At 35.7% G+C, this 23309-nt stretch overlaps 6 protein-coding genes across 8 annotated transcripts in view; 4 read left to right on the top strand and 2 right to left on the bottom strand.

The window, feature by feature from the left end:
* Positions 1-265: 265 nt before the first annotated feature.
* Positions 266-1846, top strand: LOC114879896. Its single transcript, XM_029195267.2, has 3 exons — positions 266-359; positions 519-680; positions 870-1846. Exons 1-3 carry the CDS (start codon positions 311-313, stop codon positions 1076-1078), a joined length of 420 nt encoding a protein of 139 aa, XP_029051100.1. The 5' UTR covers positions 266-310; the 3' UTR covers positions 1079-1846.
* A 323-nt stretch (positions 1847-2169) lies between these two features.
* LOC114879895 lies at positions 2170-5502 on the top strand. Of its 2 annotated transcripts, XM_046286152.1 has the most exons (4): positions 2170-2263; positions 2325-2398; positions 2937-3095; positions 4405-5502. In XM_046286152.1, the coding sequence occupies exons 2-4, from the start codon at positions 2338-2340 to the stop codon at positions 4644-4646; spliced, it is 462 nt and encodes a 153-aa protein (XP_046142108.1). In that variant the 5' UTR covers positions 2170-2263; positions 2325-2337; the 3' UTR covers positions 4647-5502. The 2 variants fall into 2 exon arrangements, with proteins under 2 accessions (XP_046142108.1, XP_029051099.1); XM_029195266.2 differs by having other exon boundaries at positions 2184-2398.
* A 98-nt stretch (positions 5503-5600) lies between these two features.
* On the bottom strand, positions 5601-18663 carry LOC114879894 (protein spaetzle 3-like). 2 transcript variants are annotated; one of them, XM_029195265.2, is made up of 8 exons: positions 11545-12791; positions 10140-10544; positions 9420-9945; positions 8158-8389; positions 6659-6783; positions 6216-6506; positions 5976-6101; positions 5601-5907 (listed from the first exon to the last, which is right to left on the bottom strand). In XM_029195265.2, the coding sequence occupies exons 3-8, from the start codon at positions 9911-9913 to the stop codon at positions 5715-5717; spliced, it is 1461 nt and encodes a 486-aa protein (XP_029051098.2). In that variant the 5' UTR covers positions 9914-9945; positions 10140-10544; positions 11545-12791; the 3' UTR covers positions 5601-5714. The 2 variants fall into 2 exon arrangements, 1 of the variants encoding a protein (XP_029051098.2); XR_003789999.2 differs by lacking the exons at positions 5601-5907; positions 5976-6101; positions 6216-6506; ... (1 more) ...; positions 8158-8389; positions 9420-9945 and having other exon boundaries at positions 11545-18663.
* Positions 13704-14774, top strand: LOC114879890. Its single transcript, XM_046286015.1, is given in 4 exon segments — positions 13704-13859; positions 13862-14074; positions 14692-14712; positions 14715-14774. Coding segments are annotated over 4 exon segments (447 nt in total). The 3' UTR covers positions 14772-14774.
* Positions 18664-18687: 24 nt separating the features above from the next.
* On the bottom strand, positions 18688-21868 carry LOC114879903 (ring canal kelch homolog). The gene is made up of 9 exons (XM_029195300.2): positions 21385-21868; positions 21114-21260; positions 20541-20945; positions 20202-20455; positions 19886-20113; positions 19635-19807; positions 19303-19443; positions 18966-19221; positions 18688-18878 (listed from the first exon to the last, which is right to left on the bottom strand). The coding sequence occupies exons 1-9, from the start codon at positions 21453-21455 to the stop codon at positions 18688-18690; spliced, it is 1866 nt and encodes a 621-aa protein (XP_029051133.1). The 5' UTR covers positions 21456-21868.
* Positions 21869-22953: 1085 nt separating this feature from the next.
* Positions 22954-23309, top strand: part of LOC114879898 (dual 3',5'-cyclic-AMP and -GMP phosphodiesterase 11-like) — a 35335-nt gene continuing 34979 nt past the window's right edge. The window contains exon 1 of the mRNA XM_029195287.2: positions 22954-23305. The gene's annotated coding sequence lies outside the window, so the exon portion shown is untranslated. The remainder of the gene's footprint in view (positions 23306-23309) is intronic.

Raw genomic sequence — 23309 nt, 5'->3', positions numbered from 1 at the left:
CCTGGTGTACAGTAGCGTATACGATAAAGAGTTAAATATTTCTTGTATACGTAATAATAAATGAGATATTTTGATGTCATTTTTAAACTCGGACTCCCTGTATTAGATCTTCAATGAGAACTTTATTGTTCAATAAAATCAACATTTATATTTCTTTGTGTATCTAAAAGAGATCACACGCGTAAGTTCTACCTCTCTTAGAACCTACAGAAGTATGCTATTGTGCTATAATTCTTACTTTTATTGTTGGAGATAAGATAAGAACAGGTAACGGAGAGATTCGGTGCGTACGTTTTATACTGGAACCAGCATGGTTGGACAATTAAGCTTAACCATGATAATCATGTTAATTATAATTGGTAAGTAAGGCTTTGATTACTATTTTTAACTTTTTCAGTAATCAGTTAATCAATCTATTTCAAATATTATATACATGTAACATAGATGATACTTAGTATTTTCGTTTGTCTTTGTAGATGTAAATATCTGTTTCTCTACATAATTTAATTATTTAACAGAGCATGCGAGAGGAGAAAGCTTATGGTGTTTCGATTGCAACACCGATTTAAGCAGTGGGCATACAAGAGAATGCAACGATCCTTACGTTCCTACACCGTATTTCGACTTGGTCCTCTGTCCCCAGAACGAGTCTCAACATTGTCTGAAAAGTGTAATTGACTGTATGTATAAATTATATGCGTCAGAAATTGCATTTGTACCCTGAAGAATAACACTAATTGCTAACCTAACATCTTGGTAACTCTTACGAATGCTTGTTTTTTTCGTTTTTATTCGCTGTCACATTAATCATATCGTGTTGATAATTAAAAATGTTGACTAACCCGAGCATTTTTTTTTTAATCATACAGATAGAGGTATCTTGGTGACCGTTCGAGGTTGCGTGCCATCACGGGAAGTCTATGGATACTGTCATCACGAAAAATATCCTGAATCCAACATCATTTGCTCATTTTGCAACGATTACGCTTGTAACGATCAACAGTCACTTTATTTATTTATTCCACATAGTATAGGATTCTATTTCTCCTTAGTCTACCTGTCCATTTATCTTAAATGATAACTGTCCAATTAATTAATTAACCAGTATTTATCATTTTATGTAGATTCGTGTAAACCCTCCGTTTCAATTTTCAGATGTAGGTACATACAATACATAATAATTGTAATTATTTTACTTTCCACTTGATTAGTCGAGTAAAATATATTTTTCTCAAAAACAAACCGAAATGTTTTAATTGACGAAAGAAGAGACGATGATTGGCCGGAAAAGGCTGTTGACTTTCAAGCTGGAAATTAAGTGACTTTATGAATGAACAGGGAGGCATTGTCTGTATTCGATATACATCTTTTGTATCGATGGTGGTAGGTTCTGAGCAATACTTATATACGTATGTATACACATATTTATGTACACAGACATCTGGCCGAAGAGAAGGGGTCAAATTGTCGAGTCAATTTGGTAATGTCTCGCGGGGTTAACTGGTCTCCTGACCCATGATAAGTCTTCCTTAACGAGTCGGCAAGCTCACTTTGCAATCCTGCCTTTAGTCATCTATAACTTCGATGACTAAAGGATCATCCTAAAGAGGGGGGTGATAGAAACGATATCAAAAAAATTGTATGCTATCATTTAAAAAGTGAAGGTGTTCTCGACTTTTAATTGAAAGAAAAAAAAATTTTTAGTTTGCAATTTATCAAAAATCTAGCAATGAATCCTTGAACCTGAAAAATTGTATATTACATCTACGCGAACACTCTGTGTATTCTGTTTTCCTACGTAAACCATGAAAGACCCCCAGAGCATTCAACGGGTCCCTTAATTGTCCTAATGAGTCCAATGAGGGCCTTCATCGGTGTCTATCTCTCTTTCTCATTCTTCAGTCCCTCCTTCGTCGCTTTTCTCCTCCGTCAGTAAACCATAATTACTGTTTCGCTTGTTGCGTTCTCTTAAAGACCTCCTTTGGTTGTTTGCTCTTGACTCCTACTTCCTCGCACTTGTCTCTCGTTCACCGTGAGGTTACAGGGTTATCCTATACGAGACGTTATTACGTTGATCCGTTCTGGCCGTGTGCCCTAAGAAGTAGGAGAAACCTAGGGGAAAGAGTGAGGGAAAAGGAGATCGTGTCCACGTTTTCAGCAAAAAGAGGGGTGTCGACTGTTCAGTTGAACGGTGAACACGTTCCACGACGCTACCAGTTCTACTCTTTATTTCGTTCTTGATCCACGTGGTATTCTCTTTGACGTACGATCAGACATTTGGGACTTGTGTTGAATAAAAGATATAAATATATCAACATTTTCAGTAGACTGATCAAAATGTCCTTCAGATCAGCATGGGCACTGGTGATCTTCAGTTTGGTCGTTCTTGTGCGACCAGGTGAGTTGAATGAAAAGAATTTTTTCTTTTTCGTTGGTTTTAAAATTCTTGTAAAAATTTTTGTCAGAATAGTGTTTTCTATGTTTCGAAGCTTTCAATCACACTTCACCTGCCCTTCGAGGGTGAGAAATGTTTTTTTTTTTTTTTTTTTTTTTTTTAAAGGAATACCAAAGAAGCGAATTTTTAATAGATAGAATGTTATATTTATAAAATTGAAATAACGAATAGAATGAAAGCTTAAATAAATTATAATAATTTATTTTTATATTATTGTACATTTTTTCGATGCAATGGGAAATTTAATTCTAAACGTATATCTACTACGTAAATGCATCCATGACGTAATGCAAATTGTTATGTAATTATTTTATGAGTTTTCGTAATGTGTTGCAAAAAAATAAAACATACAATTAGTCACTTTCAATTATTCCGAAACATCGTGCAAACAGTTTTTATAAAAAACGCAGAATAATTTGGTCACTATTAATATTGCACGTACCTACTTCTTGTATTTCATATTTTATAATATATTTAACAGGTTCGGCTTTGAAATGTTGGGATTGTGCTTCCAACATGAATGCTTTGTGCGGTGATCCAATGAACGTCACCGAACATCAGGCTATGTTTCATGTGAAAACTTGCGAAGCTGGATTTTATGAAACATCGAAACCCATTTGCCGAAAAACTGTGAAAAGAGGTAAATAAAGTTTCAAAAATAATTCTTCATATTTTCATATATTCTTTGTTTATAAAAAATACGTCAAATATCATTATCTTTTCAAAATTAACTTTCAGACTTAAGTTGGTGTTTCATTTTAAGATTATAAGCTTAATTAGTATAGAAATTAATTTGTATCCTCTAGATTAGATTCTCTCTAACTTCTTTCCAAGTAAAAAGCAAATATTGAAATATTTCTGCCCTTATACTTACCCTTAATCAAAAGGTACCTATCATTATAAATATCGTAAAATCTTTTTGAAAAATGTGTCATTAGATCGTACTGGCGTTGTTTTCTACGTGTAATGACGCATTAGAACGTTGCTTAGAATCGTGAAATAACTCGATGATGATTGTGTTCTATTTGATCGTAACCGTGTACCATATTGTGAGTCATGGCGTGTGCTCATGTACCACAATTGCGATAATTACACGTTACCGAGGACAAAACCACACCCGCGTCGGAGAAAAATCAGACGTTAGCATAGAATCATGAATATTAAGGTTAATCGTATTAACGTGACTAGAATTCACGGATTAACGACGAATATACATACGTGTTGTTCACGCACTGCAACCGGAAGATTATACAAATTTGCATAACTGACCGTGATAATATAATTAACTCTTCGACAGTCTAATAATAACACGAGTTGCTGCAAACGTCAGAGATTCTTTCATACTCTTTTGTAATAAAAAAAATAATAAGAGAAATGGGAAAATGTAAAAAGTGGGTTACTTATTGTTAGATTTCTCTTCGCGAAATGATCTCTGTCGCGGTCTATTTAGCTGTTCAAGAGAAAAAAAAATTAATGAGAATAGTACTCTTCCTTGACCGTGTTTACTGCAAATGGCAGAGGTGTTTCCCATTTTAGGAGACTCGCTGCGCGTTATAGAAACTGTTTTATAAAGAAACGTAGATCTGTTCGTGTACAAAACTTTGATTCTTGGTACGCTTTGAATCATCAACGTTACACAACCCGTTACGTTAGATCACTCAACAATGCTTCGTTCCAATACAAATACTGACAAAAAAAAGATATTTCACATGGATAGGAAATTGCAAACATAAGTTACTACATCCGCTCCGACGTAAATATCATACTCTGTTATGAGAACGTCGTGAAATTGTCGATAATTTATTTTCATATTACCCATATCCCATTCGTGAAAATATAGTTATTTATTAATTGAATTTAATTGTCAAATTGGAAAATGAGGTAATTATTTTTTGCAATAATTACTGAAATACGATTTTTTATTACTGATTCGTATTCATTTTTTTTAGAAAATGGCGAACGGGTCGTGATACGTCAGTGTTCGACCCCAAATGTGGACGAAGCGGATATCCACGATGGTCCTTGCAGCGCTATGGCAATTTCAGGCCGAAACGTAATCGAATCCTGCCACATTTGCAGTACCGATCTCTGCAATTCCTCGACGAGTGCATCAATCATGCAACCCCTTTTCATGCTTGCAATGGCTGTCATTGGTTATCGTTATTTCCAATCGAAACACGGCATTGTTTAAATAATTTTGACAATTCTATCGTCATATCAATTAAATAAGAATCATTTTCTTAACAAGAAGAAAAAAAGTATTTCAACTATCGTAAGCGTGTACTTTCGTTCTCCTTGCCAGTTTAACGAAGTTATTGTTTATTATTATTAATATTTAATCGCACCGATTGCTTTAGAAACGCAACGTATATAATTTTTGTAATGGGATATTTTATGATATAATGATTTTGCATGATTGGGACCCGGCTCGTTAACGTCTTATAGTTAGACACACCTTGTTAGTCGTGTTTTAAATAGATCGTTACCGTAGTCACCTCAATGTACTAAAAAAGCTTTAGTTAATTTAATAGTTTATTTAATGATCGATCACATTTATTTTTGTATAACATATGTATATAGAATTTGTGCGCTACGTGATTGTATAATAAAAATGAAATTGTTAATTTGATCGATTTCGTGATTAAGAGAACAATGAATCCGACGCTTTAATTAGAATTTCATTAGAATTTTAGAGTAATTAACACACGCGTATCTAATGCACGCTGTTGTAGATAAACCTTTTTCCTCTATTTCAGTGCACCTTTTCATTTATGTATTCTTCTTCTTTTTCTACTTTCGAGTCTCGTGTCATTTCTTTTCTTAGAAAATAATTTTAGGAAAAACTAAAAAAAAGACGAGAAGAAAATGTAACTTATCAGGTATCCGTCCAATTTATAGAATAATATTTAATTATCTCGTGACTGGCGTTTTGGAAAGTATTATTGATTTGTAATGTTTATAAATTAGATTTCTCCTATTACTCGATTTTCGTTTAGAATAATGTTACGTGTAAACTATAAAAACGATTAAATGTCAGTATATTCTAATCCTCGGTTACTTTGTACCCACTTTCGATTAATCGAAAAAAAGAAATGATAAAATAATTTCAGATTGCTGGTCTATTATCTCAATTAACAGTGGTATACGCAATCGATAATCTTTATTTTACAAAAACAGTAATGTCAATAATGGTAATGCAATTCTAACATTTCAAATGAATAAAAAAAAAAAAGAACAGTAATGACTGCTTAATGATATTTTAATTTCGATTGTTTGACGCAGTGAATTTGTGACCAGGTGGATCGCATCTGCAAACACAACACGAAGGAAACAGAAACCAGTCCATAAAGATACCTTTGCAGTCATTATCAGGATCATATGCAAGCAGTCTGTGCCACTTGTATTTTTGCTCGCAGCCACAGTCTCCGGTGCAACGGTTTGTCTTAGTTTTCCTGGATAAAAATAAACAAATTTTCCCTTTTTTTCCTGTTCACTAATAGACCATCGAAGGCATACTTACGAGCAAACTTCTTGATGAATAGCTTGTTCGAAGTGCTGGGTATTCACAATGGCACGAACTTTTCCGGCACTGTTGCTGGCCCAATACGGTGTCACAATTTCTACTTTAGATTCACATGCATCGATCCTGAAGGATGGTATAACGTTATTATTTTTCTTTACGATACATCGTGTAATAATCATTAGCGAAATTAGATAAGGACCAGGATCAGTGGTTTCTTCATCATTTTAAAATGTGTACCTTCCACTTTCGTTTCGATTTTTTTCAGAGGACTGTCTAGGATTCCTGGTTCTTCGAACGTTGCCAAAAAACGAGTCGCCATTAGCCTGGATTTCTCTATCCAAATCCTCCCGAAAACTGGGGCCACCGTCTGGAATGTCCTGTTTTGTGGCTTCTCTGCTTTTTCTTCTTTTCAGCGTTCGATGACCTGGTTCTTTCGTCGTCGCACCATATCCAGAATTCATCTCAAAATCACCGTACATTCTTTTCATTAACGCTTTATTCTCGTCGATAAAACGTTCTATCCGTTCTCTAAAACAATTTCGTCACGTCAATTGAATTACCTCAAAAAGAATCCACAAAGAGATTTGTATTCAAAAACATCTAGTGAATTTTATAGCGGTTGATAAATAATGTTTTTGCATTTTATTTTGTTACAATTATCATACTGTTTGAATGATTACATTGGGTATGTATTTCCAGCAGTTGGACAGAACAGCTGATGATATTTTTTAATACACGGCACACCACGTACCAAATCGCCCCTTAATTCCACGCCCAGAGCAACAGAAAGTGCAGTCCAAAGAATCTGTAACAAAAAATGTGAATTTCATTTTAATTTCTATCCATGCAATTATTCGTTTTCCAAAAAATCATTCTGTGAAAACTTTAGAACAATTTGCATGAAGAGATTCAAATGAAACACTCTGTATAAGACATACTTTAGCAATATGAACACCTACGAACGACCGCAAGGACGTTTCCATTGAGGAAACGATTACAATTTTGCAGGAAGACGAACGTGACAGCCAACACGTAAGTCGAAACAAAGTAGATGCACCTTGGAAGATCTGATAATTTTCATTAATTAAATTGCCAAAAATGGCACAAAACGACGAATATGGGTGTCCAATGTTTCCTCTTATTTGTATAAATTCCAATGCACCGCATTGTAATTTGAGAAATTGGCCTGATGCTCGTCCCTGCCGTACAGGGGTTCGCGATTATCTTCTTCTACTGGTGTCTCCATTGAAAAGTCAGTAGGCGTCATTCAGTGGCTTGAGTCACTCGAGATCGTTTGTACGAACGAGAAATGCATGAGCAACGCGGTGCATTGCCCGCCAGAAATGAATCATGCCGTGTGTCCACGCGAGTCAATTGCAATCCCTCGCGTGAATTGAATGCGAAGATTAGCTTCTACACTAGCGTTCGTAAGTGCCATTTCGACACGTGATCTTTACGGTGTAATTTCAGACAAAAATCATTTTTGTACAATTAAAATAATTTTTGTAAAATCGAGGTAATAATTGAGGAAAACAGCATATGGAAACGTGTAAGGAACGAGGAAGGTTAATCGTATCTTATCCTTGACTTTCTTTTTTTTATGAAACACTGATCTCCGAGGACATTGGCTAGATTGCTTCCGATTTCGATACGGTTAATGAGAAGCAAAAAGTATCTTCATGGCTGAGCAATAAACAAATTCAAGGAATTGCTGTTTTAATACAAGCGCCTACACTGGTTGACCTCAACAGTGATATCTCGGCGAGACTTGACAATAAATGAACGGCTAGAAAGATAAAAGTATATACGAGGGAAAAACATCTAGACAGGTGCAGGTAAAGTACATGCACCCAACCGATCGTACGTTTACGAGATTCTAGGGAAGATATTCGGGGTCATGGGTGCAGCAGGGAAATGTCACGCCAATGATTATACAGGGTGGTTCAGTGATTACTTTTTCGACCAAGTGTGAAATAAATTTAAGTTATTCGAATTGTTGAAAGTTCTGAGATGTAAATGAGATCTTGATGTCACAATGTGTACTTAAATTTGACGAAATCTACTTGCGTATTCTACAGTTGACATTCGTGTATGTACACTTTCTAAATAGAACAGTCGAAAAGTGACACCATCAGTGTTTTCGAAGAATTCCATGAACTAAAAGATATTTCAAACTTACCGGTATCTGTACGAAGCTTCCATTGTTCAACTGAGGATAAGAGTATAATGGCACTACTGGAACCGAACCATTTTTCACGAAAATTGGTCCTTGAATGGGTGTGACATGGGCGTCCCTCGGTATGTCTGGTTCTTCGTCGTCGTAATAATCATCGAAATCATCGTCGTAATCTAAAATAGCGTGGACCGAGGTTTTCGTACCTGGGCCATTCCCACCGTTCACTCTCGTGTACCTTCGACAAAACGGAGATATAATATTTCGAATAAGGAGTATACAACTTCCGTTTTGAAGTGTGTCGAATGAAAAGTTACGGTCGTCACACGTGTCAAACGTGTTAAAGCAAAGTAACTCTCTGCACTAATTAAAAGCGAATTACGTAATGATGTGCCTGCCGAGGTGTACACGATCCAGAAAGAAATGGCAATATGTATCAAGTACTTAATTCACGTTTAATGATTATAAAAAGGTATCAAGAGTGATGTGCTATTGACGTGTATCTCGGGGGACGTTAAATATGGTACTTCTGTAATAACTACCGATCGTTTTGATAAAAAGAAAAAAAAAAGGAGAGAGAGAGAGTATACCATACACGGTTGGTACCACGTTAATGATACATGTTTGGAAGAAGTACGTGATGAAAGAAGCAGTATTGTATGGATCGATGACATAATTGTCCATTCATAGGAATGGGAATTTGCAGATAAATACGTCAGATATTCGTCAGAAGGTTCATTAGGAATGCGTGGCACGTAACAAGAAACCGTACAGCTGATCGTTACATAAATAATTGTGAGCGCAATTAACGTTACCGGACGAACTGCTTTCGCCGTTTCTTTCAAAACGATAACATCTTACGGAGCGAGTTAAATAACTTACTACCAGCTAATTAGTCGACGTGAAAAAACGATAAAAATTTATAACGCGTAACATAATAAATTCGAGATACTTAAACTCGCTCGTTATCAAAGTCATGCGCGACGATCGTAACCTTTCGTTTCATTCGAATTAAAGGAAAATTACTGCCAACGCTAGTTACATTAATTAACACGTTCGCTAACGTTGCTCGACGAGAAATTTGCTTATCATGCTACACTACTTTTTTACACCCGCAAGGGGAGGTATTTTTCACCTCACGTGTTTGGCGAACACGCGGACCCTAGCCATGCCATTTGGCAATTATTCAATTAAATATCCACAGTGAGATTAATTTAAGGTGGTTCGAATCTTCATTAAAAGATAAAAAATAAAATGATGAAAATTACCCATTTGGTCTCTCGGGATAAGCCTCTTGTTCTGGCATTCTGGATGTCCTCGAATTATCTTGGTCATCCTCTGCTTGAACTTGCGGCGGTGGTGGTCTCATTTGTTGTTGCTGTTGTTGCTGTTGTGGTTGTCTAGGTTGAGTTCTTCTAAAGTCTTGATTATAATTCGCGTATCGCGTGTCCTGCGTCGAGGAAAATGACGAATGTTCAACGAACGCATTTGAACTTCCTTGTCGGTTTAAAATCGTCTGACGTTGTCTATGCTGTTGTTGTTGTTGTTGCTGCTGCTGTTGCTTCTGTTGATAAGCAGCGGGCGGTATGTACGGTTCGTTTTGAAAGGACTCCTGTTCATTAAAATTCGGAGCAGGCGCAACCGGAAGTACGGCGTTCAGACGAAGGTTGTTCACTGTCGGTTGTCCTCCGTTTTGTCCACCGTAGAAGAATGGCGTAGGCGTTGCCGACTGATACGGCAAGGTGAAGTTGACCAGCGACATTTCTACCGTTTTTTTTTTCGTTTTTTTTTATTCTACAATAGAATACAAAAGGAAAGAGATCAGTGTTTTTTAAGGAGCCTTCTAACCTTCGTATAGTTCAATGACTTTGTTCTGTTCCTTTCGTAATACATATATAGCGAGGTCGGAGAAAGGAAAACGAAGTTTACAGTGACATTTTTTCTTTTTATAAATGATATTGTTGAACTTGGATTTAATTTGGACTTACCGTAGAATAAAGCTGGCTCTTTCAGAATATTAACGCAAACCCGTTCCTCGGTTGTAAATAAAAATTCTCTTTAAGTTCTATTTTTCAACTTGGTCGACTGTGATTTTGATCGTGCAGAAAATCACCTCTTATCACTATACACATCATGATTAAATAAGAAAATCAGTATCTTCCAGATTATCGTTCATAGTATCACTGGATGAAATGATTCGAGAAACTCTAATTTCGCAGTTCGATTAATTGTACTGAAAAGTATAGTATCTCTCGCTATGTTTTAAATTTGTTTGAATTTCACTGAAACATCCGGAATTCGTTTCCGTCTTCTACAATGAATCAACATGATCGACGCGTTAAGTATCCCTGAATCATTCTTTATTTCTTTTTTTTCTTCTCCCTCGAATAAATCTGAAATAATAAAAAAAAATAGTTCCTTGATAGTGTAGTATTTTTATTAAATTTCATAGAAGTAAATAGAAATAAAATTTCATTATATTTTTCGTTTGTGATCGAAGAAATGTGTTTCACGTTAAACATTACTATGATCTACTTACACAACGATTATACGTGTCGTGCATTTTAAGTAGAATTTGCCGAAATACTATGACTCTAATGCATGCAATGTCTATGTCGTAATAGGGAATTACGTTTGGCGAGCAAGACCATGGCATTTTAAACCCCCACTATCTAAGTTTCTCAGATAGACATGGTGTATGTGGGTGTTCCCTGGGATACGTTCCTTATTCTTTGTTTAACAGACTTTTCAATACCATCGGTTGCTCATTGAAAACCAATTATTAATTCGTGTTTAAATTAGCCAAAGAAATGAAAATTAGACGTGCTGCAATTAGTTGAAAGTACAGGAATACACAATTTTGTTTTTACTTACTATTCAAATAGATAGTGTGAGAAATCGATGACAAAACTATCGGTATTAACGGATAACGGATATAGACGGTATATTTTCGGTGAAAGCATGTGTATGAATATTCAATTTCGAAGAAAGTAATCCGAAGGGGGAAAGTGACGAGCAGCAAAACTTGTTCGAATTTACATGATTCACGTGTAGATCCAGTAAATCATTGTTAGATCTAATGAAAATCGTTTTCTACGCGATTTCTCACGTGGATCTTTGCCGCGCGCGGGCAAATACCTGAAATATTCCATCACTCTAGAATGTTGAAATTCAAACCTAGCAATTGGATGAAATGTTACAAACAAATTTTCTTCATTTTTCAAATATCTAACACTGATTTCTTCCAAGTAATTTATTTAACACTTTGACGGCTTTTGTCGCGTACTTGGAAAAATGGTAAAATAGTGGTCGAATTTGAAAGAGGAAAAGTAGTACACTTGATGAAACGTGCGACCGCGAAGGTGTTGGGATAAAATTTCAACGAAAACTTACCTGAGTTTTCAACGTGTCAAGATTCCCGCAGGGCTGGATCAGATTTAGCGGAAGCACGTTTGTACACGTATCGAATCAAAAATTTCTTCTCCGTCGCTTTCACTTTTCAGCAGTCCGACAATTTTCGAATGGAAAAAAATTGGAACCAAAAGCGTACGAGGAAATGAGCAGAAAACGTAATGACTCGATTCGAATGGAGTCGGACTAATGAGACAATCGTAAAAAGAAAAGAAAAATAAATAAGAATTCGTGGAGGAACACGTGCTTACTCGTGTACGAAAGAAACACGAGCAGCAGAGAACCGTACGAAACGCTACGTTGGCGAGCGACAACTGAAAGAGAAGCATTTTAACCGGCTATACAAAATGGGGGTAAAGAGAGGTGTTCGTCGATCATGAAGAGTAGCGTGCCATGCTTCTCCTTCTTTCACTTTCGCTCTTTGATATCTCTCTCTTTTGTATCTCTGTTCCATACGTTCGATTCCAATCATTGCTTCATCTTCTTCTCTTCGATGATCATTTAATGGAGCATCTTTTTATTTATTTTTATACCATTTCGTGTAAAGTATAAAGTAGGTTTCTCCTAGATTCTTCCTAAGTCAAAATGATAAACATTTTTTTCTTCTTCTACTTTCACCCTTATTTTGAGAATTCTTGCTTCCCTTGTATCGCTATTTTCCCGAAAGAAAGTCTGATTTCATCGTGAATGTACTCCTTTTCTATTTTTAAACACTCAGAGGCTATTAAAATCCACATCTAACAATTTAGTCTGATGGTTCAGATCTTTTGTGCATACAATAGAGATAAATATGCATAGAGACACAACGAAGTTGAACTGTATCGCAACGGGCAATTATTGCTGTGCTATCACGTGCCTGCCACGGATTCTATCTATCTTTTTTCATCCTTGTATTTCCTCTCTTTTTAGAAACATTTTTATCCTCTTCCAAGTGCCTTCTCCTCTCGAATCCTTAGATGCACCGTGCTCCGGAACCTTTCATTTCTTTGCACGTGGAACGGTGTATAACTGTATCGGAATCTCCTGGAGGCCCACCTACGTTCACCTTCTTCGTCACGGTATAACACACGCGTTCTTTCAACGTTCAATACGTCTGTTATCTAATTTCTCTTACGAATTAAACAATACATTATGTCATGAAACGCTAGATGCTTTAAGGATGTTAATTTATGATATTTTATCGTGTTCAATATTACGCGTAGGGATTACCGATTATCGTCACCATAATAATTGAAGGAAATATTTAAAAAAAAAATGTAACAAGAGAAAAGTGAAAAGTATCGCGTTACAAACGTTCATTTTTATTGCGGTATTTAATATCTTAAGGATCTTATTACACTTGGTATTTAATATTTTTACTTGGTGGGTCCACGTCCCCAGAAATACGTCACTGTACTTTCAGTCAAAAAATGGGGAAATTAGGTATAATAAATATCGATTGAAATCGATGATCGAAGAATTTCCGGCTAATTCCTGCCCCACCTACTCGGCAAGGACTTTGACCGCCTTAGGCATGCTGTTACAGAAAACTCGGAGGAAATGACCAGTATTATTCGAGCATGTATTAATTGTCGATCGATTAGGACATTCATCCAGTCGTACGTCACACGAATTTGAAGAATAATTTTTTGTCACATAAGATTGGATACCTTTGATAAATTAGGTAGAAGCATTTAATTGAATGAGATAAGGATCTTTTAAATTAACTTTATCTATACCTAACTACCAATATAGATAAAGATTCGAATGATCTTATTAACTTATAATGATTAATTAATTTTATCAACGTATGATCTCATATTTGTATTCATTTTACCGAAGTGACAATCATACCGTGGTTTTCTACCGTATTATTACGGATATTATTGCTCATTGAACTCGTAATAGGAAGCTGAAGAAGTAAACAGCACAAAATTATTCCACGTTGAGCGTGTGCCGTACATCTGACCCCCTTTCATTGTCAGTCTTTTCTTCGGGTTCACTGGCGTGTGTCGATTCATACGGCATGCACGTTCTTGATGCTGTTTTAGATGCACTTAACACATTACAGACGGATAACAAGATATCTTGTATTTTCGTTGTTATTAATCTCATTGTCAGTTATTAATGGGATGGATGAAGTATAAAAATGGTCGAATAAAATGATATCAGCCGTAACGCGGAATATCAAGTTAAAGAATTGTCGAGCGTATCGGTACACGCGACGGGATAACTTTGCTGAAGAAAAGAAAAAGATAAAAATTACTGGAAGGGGATCAGATGCCTGGTGTGCAAAGGCCCGTGATAGGTATACCGTGCTCGGTTCCTTGTGCAATCAACAATGAGCGAGTTACAAACGGTTGCAATATAACGTAGTACTCGAGGGACACGTGCAACCACCTTTCCTTACCCTTGGAAGAAGGAAGCCTCTGTACAAGACCGAGAATTATCGCGACCACTTTCCAACGCGTATTACGCGGATATACCAAGAGACAGGCAAAATTCCAGAAACTCGAGAATATTGTATCGTTTTTCAATCTGATCAATTTTCAACCTCCTTGCATGTTCGAAGAAAATTAACACTTTTGATCCAGAAGCAGATCGAATCAAGGATTAATTAAAAGTATAAAGTGATCAATAACTTGACCAATTCATCGATATTATAAGTCTTGGAATTTCCCAACAGACTATCCTATCTCACTACAATTAACCGGTCTACAAAACATAATAAATGTAAGCGGAACCACAGCCTCATTAAAACAGAATAAAGAAAAAAAACAAAAAGAAAAAAAGGAAGGTGCACACGCACTCGAACACACATGACATATGTGGCTAGATTTCGTAATTTCTCAGTCACTTACATTGCACTTGCACGACAATTTACTGATTCATGGTTATGCACGACTACAACAGTAGCTAGAAAATTATTATTCAATCCGTATCGAATCGTTTGTCATCTTTAGCTGATTTATTTCAATGAATGTATAACAATGATGTTCGATGCTTCAAGTATAGTGAAATTTTACGTCATTATAACATTTTTGCTAAGGGAGAGTTTAATTCACTGATAGTCGACACCATAAATTCCGGATTTCCGGTTCCATGGGCGCGTACTTTGTCTTCTTCTTTTTATTGATTTGAGGCCGATAGGAATTTGAAGGTGACAAGTACAGGACCAACGCCCACATACTTCAAGCATCGATCATAATCAATTAACAATTCTGACGTAGAATAGTTGTGCTTTCTTTTTTGCTACAAATATCAAACGATCTCGTTCATGAATCATGAATCATGATATTTGATCGTTGTTTGGTGCATATAACATGTTTTGGGATATTATATGTAAATCGGAATATAAAATTCGATTACCATCCACAGTGCAAATATAATGGGTATCAAAGGAAAGGTGAACGTAGCCTTTCTCTTTGCTTTAATTTCACGTTGCTTTAAAGAGCTCCTTGAATATAATGTGCATACACGAGATACATAAAAAGTATTTATCACTTGAAACGACCACAAATAAGATTAATAAAAAAAATTCTCAGATAATTATTTGAGAATTTATTCATTTAACGAAATTGTTGCTCCGTATCGAAAGGGTTAAGCCATTCGAATAAAATACAATTGTTGAGCACATTTGACCATGAAGACCACACCCGTGATACTTGAATAATACTCATGGTACCAAGTCTCTGCAACAAGATACTGGTACTCTATAGTGTCAGGAACACAATAGCGTTTATCGTCGTTCAAGCATTTACGACGTTGAACCCGTGTGACAAAGCAAAAATATTTGTCGTATATATGCAAAGAAAGGACGACCACCAACGATCCACTCGTTGCCGAATAATAATTTCAACTCGTGTAAAAAGAAAAAGAAAAATTAAAAATATATTTTGTTTCGTTCCTCTTCTTTTAAACAAAAGACTTCTGGATCCGCCCCTGCAACAATGCTTTGATATTAGGATACCATTGTAACACCAAAGTGATAGCAGTTAGCCTTCGCTCATGGGGGAGTGATCAACTTTTCTTAAACTGACTACATATGTGGATATTGATCGTAGAAACATTTACTGTTGCAAAAGCGTTCCGGGATATATTGTGTTAGGGTTTCGTATCAACATAGTACACCTATTTCCATTAATTTACATATTTTAGTCACAATGCGTACAAGTTATTACCCGAATTTTTACACAATTGTTCTCCTACGATAACGTCTTTTATTCAATGAAACAGTCGTGACAGTATAAGTATTAATTACTAAATACAAAAAATAAATATACATTTGGCAAATTCATTATTATATTATATAGTTTGAGAAACTAATTCCAAAACATGTCCTCTTCAAATTTATTACTAGTTTATTAGGCGCAAAATTGTATTTTGTCCGGTCGTGTATACTAACTAATTTACTTTCTAAAGGGACAATCTTAATTTTAATCTTAAATAACAACATACCTAAGGATATGTCTATAGTTGTCCTTACACGTATTTAATATTTTATTTCAATTTACTGTGCGCATTTCAAGTTAAATTAATCTCAAATTCAATTTTCAATGCATTTTATTCGAAAAGACAAAAAAAAAATTATCTTTACAAGGACAACTTAATACTGACTAATATACAATAGTCTATATGATACAGTACATATGGACTCTGTTTTTTCAAAACATAAATTACATGTTTATGAAGAAACACCATAAATTCTTCAAAGTTATTGCTTACAAATACTAATATAATTCTACAAGTTTATATTTACAATGATCGTTAAGTTAAACAAGTGTATCTTAACATTTCTTTTTTATTTTTTATGTTAATTCGAAGCACTAAATTTAAAACGATTTCTAAATTTACAAACAATATTTTTTAATCTTTTTTTTTTATGCAACTAGTTTTCGAAAGAATGCATGTGTTTTTTTTTACCGTCGAGGTATCTTTATTACTAAAATTATAAAAATATGATAAAAGCACTCTCTCTTTGGCTCAACAACGATGCCCGAAAAAGGTACATACATGAAATTGACTCTTATATCCTTACGTATGTATGGAATAGAACACACAACTTTTTTTTCTATCGATGAGATTAACGCAATATGATTTATAAGTTTTCTCTAAAATATCTATATATTAAAATAATGAAAAAATGTTATAAAAAAAATTAAAAAATCGTTAGCTTATCTATAGTTGAATGGATGAACTGAAATTTTGATTATTATTTTCACATTCATACTTTTAAACACCATATTTGAAGTGTATTTTAGTATGAGTATTCTAAAGTATCGGATTAATATACAAAGCGATCTTATTGTCAATACATGCATAAACGGTTTCTATAAATATTTTTGGAAACTTTCAAATAAATTAGGGTACTGATAGAAAATACAGGAACTCGAATACCGAGTCCTGTGGTACTTCAGCAGTCTGGATTTAGGAATATTATGTATTGGTATCTAAATACTTGTGATAAATCAATACCGAATAATTACACGAAAATAAACATAGCAATTTCATTTCTCGATAAAATATATAAAAAATATTACAGAGAATTAATTTTCTTTAAATTTAAGTATCATCACTATCACTTTCTTCCACAGATGGAACACTGTCTATGTTTCTATCAAAATTATTAGGGTTCCAAGGTGGTAACCATCTGTTCACCAACCACCAATGTACAGATAATCTACTGTGATTACATTCGGCTTTGTCGCATCTACCAAGAAATTGACAAATACCAGCAACGTTTCCACTTTGATTTCTAATACAGGAATCGTCACAAGTGTGTTGACGTTCCATTAAACGATTCGAAGAACAAGCAGAGACTTGCGAGGTGGAAGGATTATTTGGTGAAAAAATTTGTCTGCCATTTGACGATGTACTGGGTTCGTTGACCGTAGATGTTGGTGCCGGTGCACTTGAGGTCGAAGCACCGGAATCTGCACCGATGGATGAATTTCCTCCAGCGACTGTGTTTCCAAGAGTCGAAACACAAGATCGACCGATATGAACTGTGGCATACATTGGATTATTCACCGATGGACCACCTCTTCCAACGCAATCAAGATACCTGTTGATTTGTACAGTAGAGTTACAGTTTGGTAAAACTTTACATCTACAAGAGCAATTTGGAATTCTACAAAGACACTCCATTCTCAATGATTCCGCTGGACGACAGGATGATGTAACAGGTAACTTTACGTATGAATATTCTCCGCGACAAAATGGTACCTTTCTTGGCAATTGATAGATGTACTGTCTAGAATTACTCGACAGTCCATCCTGATACCGTAATCGATTGTGCAGATTATGACAGTGGTGACACAAATATCTTGCATCCAAGTGTTTACAAAATAAACGCATAAAATTGTAACCAAGTGGATAAATGGCACGTCCAGTCGATGCGTAAGCAATGTTTTCGGTAGAAAAACAATTTCGTCCCAGCCTGTCTAATCGATTCTGACAAAACTGGCTAGAAAGTCGCGATGAATCTAGATACAATTGTCTGGACTGATCGTATTGATTTCTAGATTCAATGTCATTTAAAAAATTGGGGGGAACGGTATAAGGATTTAAAACATGGTATTTATAACAACGAGCGTATGTTCTACCGCTGCAGGAATACCGATCATCTATTCTCTCGTACGTATGATCGTCTACATTGTCGTGATTATTTTGAGCCGCAGGTTCATTGCGAACAACTTCCCTGTTATTCTCGTCATTTTCATCGTCGTCGTCATTGTCCAGTCTCTCGTAAATATTCTCTTCCGGTTCTTGTTGTTGTCGATTACGGTTATAGTTATGAATTAACTCCATTGGATTCTGATAACCCGGGTTATGATTTGAATGCATTTGTGCCGAACCACCGGAACGATTTTGGAAGTTACGCAAACCGCGACCTGTATTCTGATAATTATCATCCTGGTTGTTATTCCGATTTTGATTCATGATCGCGGCTGCCACTTCACCATTCTCATATCTTTGGCATACACAACGCGGTCCTCGACAATTGTGACCCGGATACTGATGAAGTACATTCTGATCAACGTTCTGGATTTGCACACCGCTGGGCCCGGCTTCCCGTGATTGATCCGATATTTCGGCACCCGGGTCCGAGTTCTGCTCCATCGTATGCCCAGCGGGTTGTAACCCTCACATCGATGTCGTAGACGGCATTGGTTTGTCGATTATCGCCACACCGGCGTAACTACGACCAATTCCCATACAAGTTTGAAGAGTTGTCCAAGTATCGGTTCTTGGGGAATATACTTCAACGGATGCTAGACTCGATGAACCATCGTCACCACCCACTACATACAAAAGACCATTGAGCGCGACGACACCTGGAAAATAAAATTATTCATCTTTATCAGAACTGATTCGTGAAATTATCAGACAAAGAAAAAATGAAGATATAATATATCATTTACCGGCATTCCTACGACAAAGAGCCATGTCACTAACTGGAGTCCATTGATTGGTATCTGGATTGAAAGCTTCTACGCTTTTTCTAACCAACGGACCATCGTGTCCTCCTACAGCGTATAAAATTCCATCTAACACTCCAACACCGGCTCCGCTACGACGCGCAGACATATCAGGCACCGGTTTCCACTGATCTTTTTCTGGATTGTAGCATTCAACGCTGGAAAGACATTGCCTGGATGCTCCATCGTAACCACCGACCTAAAGTGTGGTTACGGTTATATAGACTATAAAAGTTCAGAATGAACTTTGCCAAATTTTATGATCCTTTATGGAACTTACAGCATATAATAATCCTTTAACAACACCCACGCCGACGCTACTTCTACGTGTCGACATTGGTGCAATTAATCTCCATTCGTGGGTCCTCGGATCGTATACCTCCGCGGAATTTAGACCAGTCGAACCGTCAAATCCACCCACCTGTTGTTTTAACACAAGTATCTCATAACAAAGAGACGTTTGGAGAAAGTTGAAAATATTCTATGCGTATAGAATAGAAGAAATGATATGTACTAAGCACACATGTATATGTGTATGCAGTATAGAGTTAAATCTAATAATACTTATAATACAACATATATCATGTGAAATGAAAAAAATAAACTAAGTACAGCATAAATGCAATTTCCAAGAACTGCAACACCAAGGGTTGATCTTCTTGCTTCCATTTCTGGACAAGGCGACCACTGATCTGTAGCTGCATCATATATGTCAACTGTTCGTACTCTAAGAGACCCATTAAATCCACCGACGGCATAAACGCGACCACCAAGGACGGATAAACCTGTGTATCAGAAATCACATAAGGGTGCATAAAAAATTACAATGCGCTTAACAAGTTGAATTTTTGAATACAACTCACCGGCTCTACAACGACGTGTAGGCAATTCAGATACCTGATACCATTTTTCTTCCTTAAAATCATAACATTCAACGCTTCTAATCGCTTTTGGAGCTTGTCCACCAACCACTAATAATACCTTTGGTAAACCTCTTGGTTGTCTTGGTTTTGTGCGAGGCGTTTTAAATAACGATTTTTGTTCTCCTTTGAGCAAATGATACTTCAAAGCTTCGATTAAGAAATCCTTACCTGTGTAAAATGGGAACGTTTCTTTTTAATTTTGTTACATTAAATTGTAGCAATATAAGTGCCTTGTATACAAAGATATATCATTTACATTGTAAATTTGCTTTAAGTAGTGGTTCTTCTTCTACCCGTTGTACTAGGTATTCTTGGGATAACAAAGGTAAACGTACATGTTCCATTAATTGAGCTAAATGAGCTTGTCTTTTATCCAAATCATTGTGTACCCATGATATCACACATTCGAATACTTTCTCTTCTGACGGTACCATCAAACGATCGCTGCAAATCAATTTAGCGACTTGTTGCGGTGCTAATGTTAAAAATTCTTCGCCATCTACTACTTCCCTGTACGTAGAATAATACGTTTGCTATTAAAGCAGAAAATTGATGGGTTGAGTTGGATAAAGGAGAGAAAACTATTGAATCTTACGAAAAATGTTGTTCAATATAAGTGTCTGCATGTGATAGTAATTCTAGACAACCATGAAGGTCTGCAAATGCACGAATTCCTAAACAATTTGATGGATGTAATTGAGCTTGTAAGAAATCACAACAGGCATCACGAACATCGGTTAGTTGCAAAAGATTAGCAGCTGGTAATAACACTTGTACATTATCTTCGGTTACATGTACTTCTGCAGAATATACATAATCTACTAACAATTCAAGGGCAGAGTAATCTACACCTTGCAGAGTTATTCTTTCTTGGTCTCGTTCTTCAAAACTTGTAAACATAGCATAAAAATAAGGGCTACATGCAGCAAGAACCATTTTATGCGCAGGTACTTCCAAACCTCCATCTGCCACCAAGATCACATCGCATAATAAATTTTTCCTAAGAAATAATAACATTATTCACTATTAGTCTTAAATCTATTTTCTTAAATAGTCCAAAATGAGACCATGAAATAATTTTCTCAGTTTTGGATCTACATGATAGACATATATATCATTTTGAAATGAAACAAGAAGTTATCGACGAGCAACAGTTTATATTGCATACTTTCGCATTTCATTGATAACATCAAAAGCCCTATTTGTATGATGGTGATTTCTATACGGTGGTTTATCTCTTCCACTTTCACGTGGTATATGCTTTTGTGAGCTTTCATCCAAGGAATTTTGACTAGCATATCGGAGTAACAAACAACTAGAACAAAAACAAGTTGGTCAGAGGATTAAAAACAGACTAATATGTTATAAAATTACAAATTACATAAATTGCATTGCAAGCCTAAATAACTTGAGCAATCTTAAATAACACATAGTCTCACCTTCCTTTATTTTCGGTACCATCGGTATTATTGAAAGCATTCTGCACCTGATTTTGTCCCGCCGACTCCATTTCAGCTGTTTGGCTTTTCAACAAGCCAGAATAATATCTTTTAATCTTCGAATCAATAGCACGAATCGAGTCTCACTTCATTTGTCAGTACAAACATCGTTTCACTGACATGTACAATCATTGTTAATCATTGTGGAATCAGGTGTGAAAGAAACGAAAACGACAACCGTTTTCACATTTTCATATTGCATCGTTGTGTTACTATGGCATGTATATATACATGTATGTCGTGTGATATCGAGTCGAAAAAAATAGGTAATAAACTTGGTAATAAAAAGTATAAGTTATAAAAACAGCAACATTAATATCTCGATAATCTACGCAAATTTTACATAAATCTGTTCTTGGATTCGATCCTCAAATGTCATTTAGTGTATCTTAATTATTTCGTTAGACAACACAGATAGGTGTCGACATCTGCAGGATATCGTACAAAATATTCTGTTATTTCAAATTTTGATTTTATTAATTTATTTGTTGTATTATTCATCAGGGGAATGTATTCCAAAACAACTGCAATATCAGTCTAGTATACAGAATCTTCCATGCAACTGGGCCAAGTTATAACTTTAAATGTCTTCGAATGGTGCATCAAACGGTGCATACGTACTCCGGAAGTAGAGGACTTTCAAACATTTCAAGGTCACTTTTATTGAAGATTGATTACATTTATTTAGTTTTGTCAAATAACCAATTTTTTCTATCATTCAGGAAAATCAATACTATTGACAATGCGAAGGGTACATCATACCAAACTAGTTAAAGAATAGAATTATTATAGTATTAGTGGTAAATAACCCTTTTTATATTGTATTATTATACCTATATATTTAATCTATCAGTTTCAGTAAAAAAAACACATATGTTTTATATACTTTTAATTTTTTTAAGAAAAACATAACACACTTCCATTCAAAGTTTTATTACCTTAGACAAAATTAAAAATAAATGTAATCATTATTGTTATTTAATTATTTCGTCGAATGAATTTTCCACATCCAGAATTTAATTCAGTTTTGTAGAGAAAACTTTAGATAGTTAGGAAAGATTATTCGAAAGATTACTTTAGAGGCAACATAATTCTCACGCTAGAGCTCGGTAACTACCTATGTGGTTATATAACAGTTTTGAACGTCGTAAAGCAAAGTGCAAACTTATGTCATCGTTATGTAGCATCTTTTATTTTGCAAAATACAATGCGAAAACTTAACATTAAATAAAACTGGGTCAACAGTTACATTTGATATTTTCCATAGATACATAAATCACATGGTGAAATTAGATTTTCGTTCAAAGGTGTTTATTGATAGGATGATTAAAAAATATGGAAGATAGGATGATCATTAAAATAAGTTGTTATCGTTTGTTCAACTTTATTAGTAACTTTGTCATATTTTCATAATAATCGGTACAGATTCGATACTTTGCGATGTTTCGAGGATGAGATCGCCAGGTGTCGCGATCTCAACGACGGCGAATAGGCGCGATACGGCTGGTCAGTTATCTATCAGCTCTCGGAGGGAGCGTATCGTCGTGCCAGAAGAGGCGTCGATGCTTCCTCATTCGATCTTTTCTTTCTCCTTCCCGCCCTCGTGCCGCGAGAATTGGCGCGTTTCGAATTTCGAATTTCGAAATTCGAACAATCGGGAACAGGATTTTTCGAAAATTGTGCGCGTTCGAACGGATATCGGCGCGAGAAAAGTTGCGGGAGAAAATAAGCGAGAAACGGAGCAGCACGAAATTTCCTGTCAATCGTGAAAGTTGATCCGGTCCAGCTGAACAGGAATTCTATCGGCGTGAAACAGCCTCTTCATCCTCTGCAACTTTCTTCGTTTTCGTTTCTTCGAAAGGTTA

This window comes from Osmia bicornis, chromosome 6, assembly GCF_907164935.1.
Source record: "Osmia bicornis bicornis chromosome 6, iOsmBic2.1, whole genome shotgun sequence".
Taxonomy (NCBI): Eukaryota; Metazoa; Arthropoda; class Insecta; order Hymenoptera; family Megachilidae; genus Osmia; species Osmia bicornis.
This window is presented reverse-complemented; position numbering and strand designations above follow the sequence as displayed.